The following is a 17,388-nucleotide window of genomic DNA, read 5'->3' as shown; positions in this document are numbered from 1 at the left end:
CCTTCAAGAAGAAACACAAATATCTGAGATACAACAGTCTTCACACACTTTCCTCTAAGGGTACTTTTTGGGATTTTTTTTTTAAATCCAAAATAGTCCCCAAGTTGGACTATCCTAACAAGCAATACAAAATCAATTGTTTAGGACCCGTTCTGGGGACAGGTATAGGTGGTGGTGGGAAAATTCAAAATAATGGTGGTGGAAAGGTGTAATGGTGGTGGGTTTGGTACTGGAATATTGAACATAATAAATCATTGTGAACAACTTTTTAAAAATAAAAATTAAAAAAAGAAAGCAAAAAAAGAAACACAAATACCCATGCTGTTGTCAGGAGAGATGAAGTCATGAACTTTGCTTATAAATGGACAGACATGGAGAGTATCATGCTAAGTGAAATGAGTCAGAAAGAGAGGGACAGACATAGGAGGACTGTACTCATTTGTGGAGTATAGAATAACATGAGGCTGACACCTAAGGACAGTAGATACACGGGACAGATAGATTGCTCCATAGCTGGAAGCCTGCTTCACAAGAAAAGGGGAGAAGGCAGCTGGACTAGAGAAGGGATCACTAGGAAAATGCTGGGTTGAGGAATCGTTTGGGATGGGAGATGTGTGCAGAAAGTAGATAAAGGACCAAACATGATAACCTCTCAGGGTCTGTATTGCAACCCATAATGCCCAAAAGTAGAGAGGGAGTATGGGGAAAATTGTCTGCCATGGAGGCAGGGGGAGGGTGGGAAAGGGGGTTATCCTGGGGATATTGGTGGTGGGGAATGTGCACTGGTGGAGGGAGGGGTGTTTGATCATTGTGTGATTGTAACCCAAACATGAGAGCTTGTAACTACCTCATGGTGATTCAATAAAATTAAAAAAAAAAAGAAAAAAGAAAAAAGGAAAAATAATCTGTGCTGTAAAATAAGGGAAAATCCCCTCTTCTGCATGGGAATGTCCAGTTTTGTCAGCACCCATTTGAGGAGAAGCCGCGTCTCCCCACCACCCACCATACAATATTCTAGGTTCCTTGGTCAAACACAAGTTGATAGCATATACAAAGGTTTATATCTGGGCTCTTGATTCTGTTCTGTCTCTGCTGTGATGTCAGCATTATACTGCTTCCTGGCTTTTGAATAAAATTTGAAATTAGAAAACAAAAGAAGAACAGGTACTTACTTCTCACAAAAGGTGGGTGCGCCTTTTGCCTAGAAGGCATAGGTTAAAAAAAAAATAAGACCCATGAGAATTCCTTCCAAGATTCCACTGGCTGGATGAAATGACTCAAGAATGTCTGCATCCGCCCACCTGAGGCGCTGCAGGGGACTCGCACCCAGTGAAAGATTTTACAGTTGCAGATTGAGGGCTCTGGGGCAGGGTTATCAGTGAAAGCAAAGGCAATTTCAGGCAGAGTCTTTCCACAGGCAAAGGAGCCGGGTCTTACCTTGCAGATCATCATCTGACTGGACTGCTCTGGAAACTCCAAGTTGATTCAAAAACCAGCCTTTGGGGAGAGGCTGAAACTGCCGAGCGGTTAGAGGTAGGTCTGGGAGGGGCCAGGCACGAAGGACTCCATCTGGGGCCTGTTTTTTTCCTCAGATAGCTCAGAGAGCAAACATCAGTGGCTTGGGAAGTCACCTGAATGCGTGACTGTGTCTCATCAAGGCTGCACCAAGTTACTGAGTCGGGACTTGGGCTGGTTGAGCTGCCAGCAGCCACCACAACACAGGCAGCTTCAGTCCTGAAATGCAGAGTAGAAATGCAGAACCGTTCCCCAGAGGGAATCTGAATTTGGCTTGGAACAAAGCGAGCTTCCCCTGCAGTGCCGTGGGACAAGGAACCAACTGGGACATTTTTCAGGACATCATGGTTCGAGAGAAAATGTGGGTCCCTCCGTGGGAAGTTTCTCTCAAGGAGGCATTGAGGTCAGGAGCACAAAGCGAGAGCAGGGTGCTCTTCTGAGCCACCAAACTGCAGCCAGAATGCACCAACTCTTGTATCTGAGAAAAAGGGGAGGCAGCTTCCCACCCCTCCCTAGAATGTTCCCAGCAGGGGTTGTTGGGTCTCCAAGTGTAGGGCAGGTTCTCACTGTCCAAGCTAGTGAGGGATCAGGTCAGGGCAGATTCTTCGCATCTATGTAGCGAGAAAAGGTGGGCATGGGGAAGGTTCCGGAAGGATGGAGACATCTGTAGCAGTAATGTCTAGGCAGAGGCACTCGTCTACTGGCACCTGCGGAGGGGTGGGGGTGGGGGACAGCGAGCCTGCAGGTGTCACCTCTTCTCACCTGGAGCCCGAAGGCTGCTCGGTGAGTCCCTGCACGTGAGGCTCCATGGGAGAGAAACCCAGTAATGTTTTGATTAATGACTTCCTTGAGGATGAAACTCTTCTCTACCGACAGCTCTATTAGGAAAAAAACCTCAAGCCGAAACCTCTTCATAAATCATGCAAACAATGGTTGCCTCCGCACCCCGAGTGGGGCGCGCGCTGTCTGTTTGTCTCCGCGTGGATGTTGATAAATCGCGCTCACCCTCAGCCCGTTTCTGGCAGCCGAACGCGACCTGCAGCCGCACGGCCCTCTGCGCCCTTCGTGGGGTGCTGTGACCTCAGGCCCCCTTTCATTTTGTGGCATTATTTATTTTTATTTTCCTTAATCCCGAACGCAGCCCTTGGGCTGTTTCGGCGACTAGGAGTCACAAACTTTGTGTGGGTGCTAGGGGGTCCCAAACAACAGCTCTTCTCGGAGAGAACTCAACATGTGGGGTGGGGCCGAGGATCGGACTTGGGGGTCTCATGCCTCCGAGGTGGGGCTCGGACTCCAGCCATCACAGAGGTCCTTGTAAGAAAGTAGACTATAGACCGAACATGATTGCCACCCAATGTCTCTTTTGCAAACCACAGCACCCAAAAGGAGAGATAGAACAAAAGGGAATGCTCTGCCACAGAGGCAGGGGGGGGGGATGGGGGATGGGGGATGGGAGGGATACTGGGATTGGTGGGGGTGGAGAATGGGCACCGGTGGCGGGATGGGTACTCGATCATTGTATAACTGAAACCCAAGCACAAAAATTTGTAAGTCTATAACTGTACCTCATGGTGTTCCACTAATAAAAGGCCCTCCCGTTGATCTTCGATTTGCTCGAGCGGGCCCAGTAACGTCTCCATTGGAGACTTTGTTGTTACTGTGTCTGGCATATCGAATACTCTCGGCAGCTTGCCAGGTTCTCTGAGAGGGGCGGAGGAATCGAACTTGGGTCGGCCATGTTGGCCGCTTGTAAGGCGAACACCCTACCCGCTGTGCTATCGCTCCAGCCCTCCACTAATAAAAATTAAAAAAAAAAAAATTGAAGACACTCCTGGAGACATGTACGGTCCTGTTCTCTTTGTCTCTCAGCTTAGTTGGCTTTGGAGATTCAGGGTTTACGCCAACATTTTTTTAAAAAAAATTTTATGTTTTTAGTTGAGTCACTGTGAGAGACACAGTTCCAAAGCTGTTGATGATGAGGTTTCAGTGGTACAATGACCCAACACCCATCCCTCCACCAGTGTCCATTTCCCACGACCAATGGCCCCAGTTTCCCTCTCATCACCCTACCTCTCACAGCCTGCCTCTGTGGCTCTGTGGCAGGTACTTTCCTTCTCCCCTCCTCCCCTCTCTCTGTCCCCTCTCACTCTCTCCCCTCCCCCCCCCTTCTGGGCATTATGGTCTGCAACACAAATACTGAGAGGTTATCATGTTTGTTCCTTTACCTACTTTCAGCATGCAGTTCCTACTTTCAGCATGCAGTTCCTACTTTCAGCATGCAGTTCCTATCCATAGTGATCCTTTCCAACTGTGTTTATCATACTATACAAACATCCTTCTATCCTTCTCGATCCCAACGGCCTTGTCCCCCAGAACTTGACTTAATCCCAACTTAATTCTAGAACCCCTTTCTCTAGAATTCTCCCACTGGGCTGATGCTGAGCTTCAGGGGGAGGGGACCCCAGGAGGGCGTGAAAAGAACTGGCTTCTCTCTGTGCTTTCTCCGTCCGCGGCAGCCCGCTGCCTGCCCATGGTGCTGAGCAGACATATGCTTTGTCCTTCAGCCACTCTCACCTGTGTGTGCCACCTCGCTCGCCTGCTGGCACACCTGTGCACACACACAGATGCATCCTCTATCTATCATATGTTCGGGTGCTTGTTTAATAAGGACTTAATGCTCTTTGATGTCATAAATCATTAGTCTGACAACCCGGACTAAGCTCTTTTGCAGTATTTATGGCCAGCGGTTTATCCTCAAGCTGTGCCCTGGAGTCGGCCACTGATCCCTCCCGGGCAGTTCTGGAGGCACCATCTGCATTCGCCGTAGGGCGTGGGATCCGGAGTGTTGCCCAGAGAGGCCGAGCCAAGGCCAGGGGAATGGCTTCTGCTGCTGGGAAGGTGGTGGTGGGGCAAATGTGGGCTCTTCCTGTTCACACACAGTAACCTGTGTTCATTGAGCCAGCATACTTGCAAACAAGCCAGCGTTTACAAGTATGCGTTATCTTTACGGTCATTTGCAGAGAGATTTACAGAGATTGGCAATGTGCTAACAACGACCATCTTTCTCAGTTTCATGCTGACCGCCACCCCAGGAAACCCCACCTCAGGCGTTTCCCCAGCTCCTGCAGCCTGAGGTCTGCCCTGTGTGTGGATTCTGCTATCCCTCCACCCTCTCTTCCACACAGCAAGTAGCCTTTCATGCAAGCTTGCCATCAAGGTTCCTTCGTGTTGTGAAGAGTGGCAGAAGATGGGTTATGGGGGGTGGGTTCCCCGTTTTCTAACTGACTTAGGGTACAGGGAAGCTTTGTTTTTTTCATTCAATCCTCCCTGCCTCCAGTCTTGCTGGATTCAGTGACTCGGGGTGCCCACACAGTGCCCCCAGACTGGGACCCCTTCCCGTCTCCCAGCCCTCCTTGCCCTCAGCCTGGCTTCCTTCCGGGCAACTCTGTCTGCAGGAACTGAGCAATGTTTTTGTTTATTTGCTTTTTAAGTTGGCCATACAATGAGGGGAGCAAGTGTCCGAGAGACAGAACCTGTCACCCTGACATGGAATAGAAATCATTTCTTTCATCATTTCTTTCATCTAACTGGGCCAGCTCGGGCCATGCCTGGGTTCTTCAGTCCTGCTCTTCACTGCCCCAGGTCAGCACAGTTTGATGTCCGAGGTGGGGGGTGGGGGGTCCACGGGTGGGTCATATGAAGTGGGGAGGAGAGAGACCATCACTTTCTCCCGATCCGCCTCTGGCATCCTGGACCCAGGGTTACTGGGTTCTTGTCTCGCCTCGCAGAAAGGAATTTCAGGAGTAGAGAAGAAGTGAAATTACATAGTTTTTATTGGAGGTTTTGAAGGGAAGGAGGGGTGGGAGAGAGTGGAGAGTAACGTGCTCAAGAGAGAGCCCGGGCTTCTCCAAGGGCGAAGAGACCCCTGCACACATCCCAGCATTAGACATGAAAGCATGAAAGTACCCATCTCAAGAGGGGAGATGAGGGCGACACATGTGCTCAGCCCACATGTGCTCAGCCATGTGGGCACAAGCAGCACATGGACTCAGGCAGCACATGCGCCCTTCCTTTGTTCAAGGTGACCTTATAAAGTATCTCTTTGGGATGTCTTGGTCTGGAATGTTCTGAAGTCTTCTCTGGACTGAATCACTAAAGTTCATCGGATTAAGGCAGAGGTTTGAGGGTATTTGAGGAATTTCCTTCATGAGTAGGTGTCCAATTTCCTCAGGGTCTGTTGCTGGAGCAAGATGAGGGTCTTATCAGGCCTTAGTTCCTGTTTTCTGCCAGGTTGGCTTTCAAAACTTCAGAGCTATTACTTCCTAGGAAATTTACTGCCATCGCCTGGGGAGGGGGCCTTCCCTATCTCACTTCCTGTCTATGTCAAGTTGACCACAGAACAGCAGAGGTTGTAGGTGGTTATCACATCCCTGGGACAATGAGGACTTCAACAAAAGGAGGCTTCCTGTAGGTGGGAAGGGGAGTGAGCACAGCTCCATTTGGAAGAACTGAAAGCAGAATGTGCCATGGATGGTGACCAGCTGGTACTCGCTCTTGGAACGAGTACCAAGAGAAAGCCTCCTGGGGCCATGGGATGCCCCCGTCAACAGCCGAGTCTGGCATTTTCTGTTCCTCACTCATCTCAGTTGCGTCTTCCAGCCCGTCCAGACTCTTCCTGTCGGAGATGGGCTCCTTCCTCTCAAGGGGATCCCAGGCCCGTGCATGATGCAGCCGGAGCGACTGCTGTGGTCTCCAACAGCCAGGGTGGGCCTCCCTTCCCTTGGGATCTCCGTCCAAGCCAGCACCAACTTCGTTTCAGTCAGTTCCTCTGAGGAACTAAGCCATTTCATTTCCTAATGGTCCCCCACCTGAATTTTGTCTTGATTAAAATGATTAGTTGACATAAGACAATATTTCTTATTTTTATTGAAGCAATGTATTGTAACTTTTTTAATTAAAATTTTTTAATTGAATCACTGTGAGATAGACCCTTACAAAGCTGTTCCCTCCCATCACGGACCACCCCCTATTCTGCCACTATGGCAGGAAACGTTTCTTCTGTCTCTGTCTCTGTCTCTGTCTTTCTCTCTCTCTTTCCCTCACTCTATCCCCCCTCTTTCTCTCTCCATTTGGGCATTGTGGTTTGCATTTTAGATACTGAAATGTTGTCGCGTATATCCCTTTACTTAATTTTTACCTACTTTTAATAACACCCAGTTCTTTTTTTTTTTCTTTTTGGGTCACACCCGGAGTTGCACAGGCTTATGCACTCAGGAATTACTCCTGGCGGTACTCAGGGGACCATATGGGATGCTGGAATCCAACCAGGTTGTCCGTGTGCAAGGCAAACGCCCTACTTGTTGTACTATCGCCCCAGCCACTACCCAGTTCTTATCCAGTATGATCATTTCCAACTATTGTCATATCGGTCCCTTCTCTATCTTACCTACCCTCCACCCCACATGCACTTGTTGTAGATTCCAACCATCATATTGTAACATTTTTGCAAGAGTCAGATGAACACTTAGAAGTCAAACAACACAAACAATGCCGTCCGTTGTTCATCGACTTGCTCAAGTGGGCCCAGTAACGTCTCCATCGTGCGACTTGTTGTTACTGTGTTTGGCATATCGAATACGTCACGGGTAGCTTGCCAGGCTTTGCCATGAGGGCAAAATACTCTCGGTAGCTTACCAGGCTCTCTGAGAGGGCCGGAGGAATTGAACCCGGCTCAGCCGGGCTGGCTGAACGCAAGGCAAACGCCCTACCGCTGTGCTATCACTCCAGCCTTCATCTTAAGAGTATACTGCCTTAAGTACATTGCATACAGCCAATTGGTCCTTCGCCGTCCAGTTGACTCATAACCTGGCTGACCTATACCCTTTCCCCACTTCTTTCTGCTAAGAGCTCCACGTGGTCTCACATTTTTTTCTTTCAAGGACGCCCACCCCCACCCCACCAGCTGCAGGCCCCTCCCCTTGTATTTTTTTGTCTTGTGTGTTGGGGAAAGACTTCCTGGCTTCTCTCCGAAAGCAAAACACTGTCTTCCTCCCTCTCTCTACATTCCTGCTTCCGTGCGCTTACCAATGTCCCCTTGCCCGGTTCTGTCTTCTTTGAGTTCCTGTCCCCTCCCATGTCCATAGACGCTCCTCCATGGCGAGGACTTGGGAAACAACGGACCGACAGCTCTTCACCGCTGACAGTAGAGAGTGGTTCTCAAACCACATTTGCTCAATGAATGAATCTTCATAGAAGCTGGAAGCTGGAGAATAAGCTCTTTCCCCGAGAGAGAAATAATTCGAATCTGCCCTCCCTGTGAGAGAGAAAACCAGATTTTGAAACCAAAACCTCTTTTTCCTTTGTCTCTGCTTTAGAAAGACAAGACTGTTGATACCATCGGAGAGGAAGGAAACAGTTCCTTGTGCTGGCCTCTGCTCGTAACAAAAGAATTTTCTTTTGTATCGAGCAGGGCTCCAAAACCATTTCCAGAGATGGATTACCTTACTGTCCTCCTGACAATCCTTCATGCACACAAAGGTAAAGATAATGTCTTCATTTTAAAAACGAACTCCTGTTTTCATCTTATAATTCATTCAGTATTTATGATGCTCTTTAGCGGGATTAGATCCTTCCTTACTTATTCAGAGAAACTCAGTTTCCATTGATCAGTAGTGGAAACCGTTGCAAACTAAGAAGCTGGGAGCCTTAACCAGCATCCCGGTTTAGTATCTGTATATCTGAGGAATCTTAGAATAAGCTAAAAATAACTGTTTGGTGCTCTGGTGTCTGGCTGATGGAATCAATGTGCTGTATCTTTCAGCTTTATGTAGAGAGATGTTTTGGGATACAACTGTCAGACTTGCTGAGAATATGACTCTGGAGTGTGTGTACCCATCAGCGGGCACCTTAACCCAGATGGAGTGGTTCAAGATCAACACCACGGAGAAGGAGTCCATAGCGATCTTCAACCCAACCCACGGCATGGACATTAGAGAAGGTTACACTGACAAGGTTTCCTTTTTAAATGTAACTGGGACTCCCAATGATATGACCTTGTTTTTTCACGATGCCTCTGAAGCTGATGTTGGCTTCTATTCCTGCTCCCTTCACACCTTCCCTTATGGACATTGGGAGAAGATAGTCCGGGTGGTTTCATTCGGTGAGTGAATATTCTTTTCCCTTTTTACCTTGTTTTTGACATTTGAGTTTTAAAAGCCCAACTAGAACCTTAAAGATGCTTTGTCATATTTTCTTATTATGACATCTTATTATCTCATTCCTACTTTGGACAAACTGGCAGGCTACCGAATGTAGCCTGCCCACACGGCAGAGTCTGGCAAACTCCCCGTGGCGTACCCAATATGCCAAATACCAGTAACAATGATGGGTCTCATTCTCCTAAAGAACCTTGAATATAATCTCAGGAATAGGATGAAGGAGACGTTGCTGGGGCCTGCTCGAGGCAATCGACGAATAACAGGATGATTTGTGATTTGTTGTTTTGTGATTTGTGATTTTCATGGCATCTCCAGTTCCATCTCTAGATACTCTGATATGTTTCAGAGAAATATTATGGCAAATTGTTTTCGTTTTTCTTAATGTGTTAATGTTTCTGAGTTAACAAAGAAGCTTACAAATTTGAACACAGGTGGAGAAAGAACAAGATTTGTATTTTCTTCGTAACTTGAGTCTTGATTAAGTTGATGTTGACCAGACCCTTACCCTAGTGATGAATAGTAACTTTGGGGCTCATATGGGTTCTGTCTTAGACCATCACTATGAAATGAATATTGTAATAAGGCAAATCAAATAAAACTATTAGCTTCCCAGTGTATCTAAACGTTATGTTTATCTATGTCATGGTCTATTAAATGTACCTTGGCATTATGTCCAAAAAAAGTCTTCAGTGAGTCCCTTTGCTGGTGGAGGGTCTTGTCTTGGTATTGATGGCTACTCATAGTGAGGATATTGGCTGCTCAAGGGTGAGTGGCGGTTTCATTCTGTTAAATAGGACCACAGTGAAGTTTACCACATCAATTGACTTTTCCTTTCATGAAATATTTATTTCTCTTGAGTATGCTACTCTGCTTGGTAGAGCTTGATCCAGAGAAGAAATTCATTCAAATTGGGGTCAATCAATGCTTTCAAATTCTGCGCCTGCATAATCAACAATGTTTAGATAGTATTCTAAATCCTTTTCTCTTTGTCATTTCAACAAATTCTCAGCATTTTCAAAACCATTCTTGATGACATCTACAATAGTGTATTATTTCCCTAATGTGTTCTATTGACTTTTCCCAATCCATCATAACAATCAATCACTATCCATAGCAAACACCACCTTAAGAAATGTATTTTAAAAATAACTACTGAAATCTGAAATAATTTATTAATCCATAGACTGCATAAATAGGTGTTTTGTTAGAACTTACAAAATATTATTTTTTTTTGTAAACTCCATCAGCAGTTTTGGGTGACCAGGTGCACTATTTATTGAATGGTAATATTTTGTAAAAAATTCTTTTTATTTCCTGAGACGCTGGTCTTAAGAGTAGAATAAAAATGTTCAATAAACCATGGTATAGACATATTTAATCATTTATTTCAAAATGGTTTTGTGATTTCATTAACAGAGCACGGGTTGACTTTGTATCATTCTTAAAGGTTCCAAGATGATCAGAATGGCAAATAAGCATTGGCTTTAAGTGCAAGTCACCTGCTGCAGTGGTCCCTGATGAGGAAATCAGTCATTGACTTCTGCTTTATAGCTATGAAAGTCTAAGATAGCTGTTGATCTATAATGGAAATCGATGGTTTATCAGGGAGGCAGTTCTAGGGTCTATAGCACATGTCTTTTTTTGGGTTTGCTTTTTTGGGTCACACCCAGCGATGCACAGGGATTGCTCCTCATGAACTCAGGGATTACTCCTGGCAGTCCTCAGGGGACTATGTGGCATGCTGGGAATTGAACACCGGTCGGCCGCGTGCAAGGCAAATGCCCTACCCGCTGTGTTATTGCTCCAGCCCCTCTAGCACATGTCTTTGCATGCGTAAGATGCTGGCTTCCGTCCCTGGCACCAAGTAGCGCCAGAACACTGCCAGGTGAAATGTTTGTCTCTCAACTCCCACTGGGTGTTACCTTCAAGCGTAAAAATAATATCGAACAAACCAATCATTTAGTGTAGCCGCCTTCATCAATAATCTAAGCTTGATCTCTCGAACTACTTGTTGCAGCTGCTACCTCCATTTCTGTGACTCACCTTACAGTCTTCTTTTCTGAGATGTTACTTCACCTCACAAAACAATCTCTGTGAGCATCACACTTTTCTTCCACAGCATTCTCACCTCTCTGCTTTCACAGAATCAAAGAGCATTTGGTCCTTACCTTGGACGAGCCTTGTCTTAAGGGGTTGTTGCGACTTGCTTGATTCACTCACATTTTCTTCATTATAAGTGTGTTTTGCTTTTATTTTAAAAAAATCAGTTATGTGTTTACTGAGTAGCACTTTTAATTTCCTTCAACGTCTTTTCTTTGTATTTATGTGCTGATTGGCGCAAGAGGTTTAGCTCTGGGCCGTCTTGTCTTCCAAGATGTCTTTTTCACTAAGCTTAGCTATTTGATCTTTCAATTTAATGTGAGAAATGCGCGACTCTATTTCACTGGACCACAGAATGAGCAGTCTCTTTGTCGGGTTGTTAACGGACCTGATTTCAATATTGTTGTGTCTCAGGGAATCCGGGGGTTGGAGGGGAAAGAGAGAGCCCGAGGTTGCTGGAGTGGAGTTGTTGCAACACACACAAGGTTCCCAAATAAGTCTCATTCTGGGGTGGTCCATGATCCACCCAAACAACTGGAGCAGTCGCATCCAAGATCATCGATCACAGGTTACAGAGTGCCACAACATGTACAATCATCACGACAATAATGAGAGAGCAGGAAGCACCGAATCACCAACATATGTCACAGAGATGCGAAGTGAGCACACATGGCTGGAAAATGGAGCTGATGGGCTTGCTGGACGCAGAGCAGTTGTGCCAGTTTCTGCGGAAGAACAATTGAAAACAGGTGGAACAGTGGTTACAGGGCATGGCATAGAAAGCTAGGGAGTCCTTTTCCGGTTAATGGGTACAAAATTGCTTTTATATAGAGTGAATTAACCTACCAATTTAAAGTATAATTTGATGGGCTTAGTTTAGAATTTAATTAATTAATTAATTATATATTATTTTTTGTTTTGGGCCACAGCTGGCTGTGTCCAGGTTTACTTCTGGTTCTGCACTCAGGGCTCATACCTGGGAATGAGCCCAGGTCTTTGCATCGAAGGCAGGTGCCTTAACTGCTATGTTATCTCTCTGGCCCCAGTTGATAATTTTATTTTATTTTATTTATTTATTTTTGCTTGTTGGGTCACACCTGGCGATGCTCAGGGGTTACTCCTGGCTTTGCACTCAGAAATTACTCTGGCGGTGCTCAGGGGACCATATAGGATGCTGGGAATTGAACCCGGGTCGGCCGCGTGCAAGGCAAATGCCCTACTCGCTGTGCTATCACTCCAGCCCCCCCAGTCGATAATTTTATAGTAAATGCATGATTAGATTTCAGATACTCTCACCCCCAAAGAAATCTAGGATGTGAAAAGATTAGTGTAATTACATTAGCATTACTACATTAGTATTACTATAGGACTCTAGGAATCACTTATATATTGTATCTTACATATTACATGCAATCATATGGTATGTTTGACATATGTACAAGTTCTATTAAAAGCAAATAGCTCAACGTCTTCTGAAAGTTTAGACTAGATGGAGCCAAATTGTTGCACACTCATGGAGGTAGCAATTGTGGTTGCCACATTAAAGTAGAATTTGGTGGGGTGGGGGGAGGTTAGGCTGCATTCAGCGGTGCTCAAGGCTTATTCCTGGCTGGCACTCAAGAATCAGTCCTGGCAGGCTCAGGGGACCATATGGGAAGCTAGGGATCGAACCCAGATTGGCTGCGTATAGGGCAGCTGCCTTACCTGCTATACTATTTCTCTGACCCTTGGAGATAGGATTTTTAACCTCATGTGTCATCAACGTTGGCAATATTTTTCTATTTTGATCAGCATGATTTTTCTTATTTTTTTAAGGGTGGGGAAGATTGATCTTCGCTTCCTGGGTTTTGCACACATAATGGTGAGAGTACTAGCAGGAGAAGACATCCAACCCTCTGTGCAGTTTGAATCTGTCATGATAGTAAACTGCTTTGTTAGTTTTGGTTTCGTATTTTAAGACTTGTATTAACAGACCAGTGAGTTTATTTCACTTACAAGGGACTTGGTGAGCTTCACTTTGTTCAAACTCAGAATGATAGTGAATTTTTTAAAAATATAGCTACTATATTTCAGAATTCATGTAAAATATATTTCATTTTCTTTATTCACTTTATTAGCAACATATCAGGATCTATAAATAAGATGTGCATTTAATGTTAAGGGGAAATGGATGATCTACTTAGCAAAGAAAATGTACTTAGAATCCAGAAATCCTCATTTGTACAATAAATTGGAAGAACTGAAAGAGGGTGAGTGGTGTAGTACTTCTAAAAGATCTATCCATTGCTGAAAATGGGGCATTAAAATTTTCTACAGTTATTATTTTTTTTAGCTATCCTTTCACTCAGATGGGCTGGAGCGATAGCACAGCGGTAGGGCGTTCGCCTTACAAGCGGCCAACATGGCCGACCCGAGTTCGATTCCTCCGCCCCTCTCGGAGAGCCCGGCAAGCTACCGAGAGTATTCGATATGCCAGACACAGTAACAACAAAGTCTCCAATGGAGACGTTACTGGGCCCGCTCGAGCAAATCGACGATCAACGGGAGGGCCTTTACTTTACTTTTACTTACTTCACTCAGATGTGACAATTTGTCTAACATACTTATCTCCTCCAATACTGGGTGCACACATATTAATTAGTTGAATCGTCTTGATGTTTTAATTCATTTAAGACATGTCAGTACACAGATTTTTCCTCTTCGAGTTGATTATGTCAGGGGAGCTTTGGCATATCTCACTCAGGTCTTCTCATTTAAACCCCACTACACCGGACTTTGGAGACAGCTTTGATTTTGCAGGTAAAGACAATGAAATAGTCTGGTAACTGGTCCAAATTTAGACTTCATCTAAGTCCCATCGAAGGAAGGTGCAATTAGAAGATGAAAAGTGACCACTTGAGGGTCATAGAAGCCCCTGGCCCTCAAGGTAGGAGACATGAACTTTACATGTCCTCTCAACTTGCCCCTCGCCGCCCCCCACCCCCCCACCTCAGGCTTTCTTAAAGAGCAAATTTGATGTCTTACTCTGGATAAATGGCTTTGTCCGTGCAAAATCAAGTTAAGAGGCGTGTTCATTTCAGAAGGGACACTTCTTAACTTCTTAATTAGTAACTGATACAGAACATCCATGCTAAGAATAGCTGCAATAATTTTGCTGTCTCATGGGAAAATAATGCGAGAAGATTAGGGAGTCAACGTTCCCAAAAAAAGCCTTTTTGTGGCAAAATGTGTAGCAGCAGAAGGGTGATGGAGAAAATTCCTTTGTCTCCCTAACTCTAGTCAGTTAAAAAATATGTAGCTATGTTTATGGTAACCCCGCCTCTCAAGCACAGCCAAATGTCTGACTTACCTCCCAAACTCCACCACCTAACTTTTATTGGGGTGTCAACGGCATATGAGATGAATAAATGCCATCTCCTTAGTACTTAGGAAGCACCACAGGGAAATGTGTTCCCATCCTACAGAAACAGAGTCAGGGTCTTTGACTCACTCAGGTTTGCTGCTCTGTCAAGTCGCAGGTGGGTGAAATCGGTCCAAGTTTCCGAAGGCCAGCAAGCCAACGGAGGAGGTTTGACTTTGCCAAGTAACAAGGATGCTCAAGAATGAGCTGTACCACACAGAGAAGATTTGGGAGGAGTTTTTGTTTTTTTGCTTTAAAGGGTAATCCTGTTTACTTTTTTGTTTGTGTGGGAGATTGACCATTGGTGGTATTAAATTTCACTGATTATTTTCCACTGTTGTTATTGTCACTGCAGTCATCCACAGATCCTGGGCTTGACCATTGGCTCACACAGACTTGGCTGGACCCTGTTGACCTTCACTCTGTGATGTTGACCTTGGAAGTCAGGGGGTGTCCTTTAGAGGAATACATAATTAACCAGTCCTTTTCTCTATTTATTTATTTATTTATTTATTTGTTTATTTATTTATTTGGGGCTAGAGTGATAGCACAGCGGGTAGGGCATTTGCCTTGCATGCAGCCGACCTGGGTTCGATTCCTCCGTCCCTCTCGGAGAGCCCAGCTAGCTACCGAGAGTATCCCGCCTGCACGGCAAAGCCTGGCAAGCTCCCCGTGCCGTATTTGATATGCCAAACACAGTAACAACAAGTGTCACAATTTGTTGTGAGATGTTACTGGTGCCCACTCAAGCGAATCAATGAATAATGGGAGGACAGTGCTACAGTGCTACAGCCCCACTGTTTTTATTTTTAATGAATCACTGTGAGATACAGTTACAGACTTACAAACTCGCATGATCACATTTTGGTCATACAATGTTTGGGTACTCATCCCTCCATCCATGCCCATTCTCCATCACTGATGTTCCCAGTATCCCTCCCATCCATGACCCCCTTCCCCCCAACCCCCGCCTCTGTGGCAGGCACCTTCCCTCTTACTCTCTCTCTCCTTCTAACCAGTCCTTTTCACCACTTAGGAGACTGACTCTAAATGGCAACCATGTAGAGGATTAGGGATAGGGTGGTCAAGAAATGTGGATTGAAACACTTACCCCCGCTGAATTGGGAGTAAGTTAGTCTATTGTATTCATGGCACTGATAATCAGGGTTTTCCAGAGGAACAGGATTAATGCAGGGTACATGACTGGAGCACGATTGGTTATGTCTCATGTGATCAGAGACTGGTCAGTCCAAGTCTGCACTGTGAGCCATCTGACTGGGGACTCTGAATTGGAGAAGTTAGAAGGCAGGTGACTGGGGAATCCTCTCTGGCTAGTCATTTCCTTCTTTTCACGGGATGCGCCCATACGTGTTATGGAAGGGTCACCCAAACTCCTCCAGCTAAGATAACTTCCTCACTCCAAACCACAGTCCGAATCAACATATAAAACTGACCATCACCTTTATTAGAAAAAGTGATGTGGATGGGGGCTGGAGAGATAGCACAGCGGGTAGGGCGTTTGCCTTGCACGCAGCCGGCCCGGGTTCGATTCCCAGCATCCCATAGGGTCCCCTGAGCACCGCCAGGAGTAACTACTGAGTGCAGAGCCAGGAGTAACCCCCGTGCACTGCCAGGTGTGACCCAAAAAGGGAAAAAAAAAGCGATGTGGCATTAGCTAGTAAGGGTGATTCAGTCATTTTACAGTGCCGGGTACCCGAGAGATTGTCACCTATCGGAGAATGGATACTTAAAGCAGCAGTGGCCACAGTAGCAGGCAGCCATCAGAATAGGGTGAGCAAACGCATGGAGGGTCTATTCCTGAACTAGGGTATTACACACGGCTAACGTGAACGAACAGTCACCACTGGTCAACAATGGGGATAACAGTCAGCAGCATCACAGTAGAGGAGAAAAGCAAGAGAGAAGAGAATCAGGGTGTGACCAAAGAAGACCCCCATGGTATCATTCCTTTCCTTTAAAGTTTGGAGCAGTGAAGTCCAAACCATGTGTTATTTTCAATGGAAACAAGTGAGATTAGACTCTCAGGAAAGCCCGAGCTGCAAAGCCTGATGGGAAGGGAGAAGGGAAGGACCTTGTGCTGGCGCCTGGGGCCTCTCTGCAACTGGATTCTTCCTCCCCAATTGTCTCAAAGGTCCTCAGCATTTCTGGCTTGGGGATAAGGGGGATGCTGATTTGTGCAGAACGGAGCACGCTTGTCCCTGAATTCACTCATCACTGCATCACTGTCTACCTCTGAGATAATGTTTGTGATTTGGATGATAGAAAGATGCAGTTTATTTTAATTTTTTTAAATTTTCTACTCTTTTTTTTTTTTTGCTTTTTGGGTCAGACCCGGCGATGCTCAGGGGTTACTCCTGGCTCATGCACTCAGGAATTGCTCCTAGTGGTGCTCGGGAGACCATTTGGGATGCTGGGAATCGAACCTGTGTCACCAATGTTGGCTGCGTGCAAGGCAAACCCGCTGTGCTATCGCTCCAGCCCCTAATTTTCTACTTTTCAAAAAAAAATTTTTAATGAATCACCATGAGACACAGTTACAGACTTACAAACTTGCGTGTGTGATTATGTTTCCGTCATACAATGATAGAGTAGCCAGCCCTCCACCGGTGCCCATTCTCCACCACCAATGCTCCAGTATCCCTCCCCCACCCCCCACCCCTTCCCATCCCCTACATCCATGGCAGGCACATTCTCTCTCTCTCTCTCTCTCTCTCTCTCTCTCTCTCTCTCTCTCTCTCTCTCTCTCTCTCTCTCCTTTTGGGCATTATGGTTTGCAGTACGGGTTCTGAGCGGCCATCATGTTTGGTCCATAGTCTACTTTCAGCACAAAGATGCAGCTTAGTTTTAAAGAGCCTTGCGGAGTAGTGGGGGTGGGGGTGGGGGGAAAGGGCGACTGATTGATTGATTTATTGATTGTTTGGGGGCCACACCCAGTGGTGCGCAGGGTTCACTCCTGCCTTTGCACTCAGGGATCACTCCTGTTGATGTTCAGGGGACCATATGGGGTACCGGCTTGGAACCTGGATCAGCCGTGTGCAAGACAAGTGCCTCACCTGCTGTCCTACCTTTCCGACCCCTGCAGACTAGAATTTAAAGCAAAGAATAGGTGTCATTATATCTTAGAAGTTAACTTCA

At 45.9% G+C, this 17,388-nt stretch overlaps 1 protein-coding gene across 2 annotated transcripts in view; it reads left to right on the top strand.

Moving 5' to 3' along the window:
- Positions 1-7,950: 7,950 nt before the first annotated feature.
- CD226 (CD226 molecule) overlaps positions 7,951-17,388 on the top strand; it is an 87,527-nt gene continuing 78,089 nt past the window's right edge. For both annotated transcript variants that reach the window (XM_056131542.1, XM_056131541.1), the window contains exons 1-2: positions 7,951-8,052; positions 8,336-8,674. In XM_056131542.1, coding sequence (XP_055987517.1) covers positions 8,007-8,052; positions 8,336-8,674 — 385 coding nt within the window. In that variant the 5' untranslated portion in view covers positions 7,951-8,006. The remainder of the gene's footprint in view (positions 8,053-8,335; positions 8,675-17,388) is intronic.

This window comes from Sorex fumeus, unplaced genomic scaffold (assembly GCF_029834395.1).
Source record: "Sorex fumeus unplaced genomic scaffold, SorFum_2.1 ptg000092l, whole genome shotgun sequence".
In the NCBI taxonomy this organism is placed as follows: Eukaryota; Metazoa; Chordata; class Mammalia; order Eulipotyphla; family Soricidae; genus Sorex; species Sorex fumeus.
The sequence above is the reverse complement of the archived record's forward strand: the minus strand, read 5'-3'. Positions and strand labels throughout refer to the sequence as shown.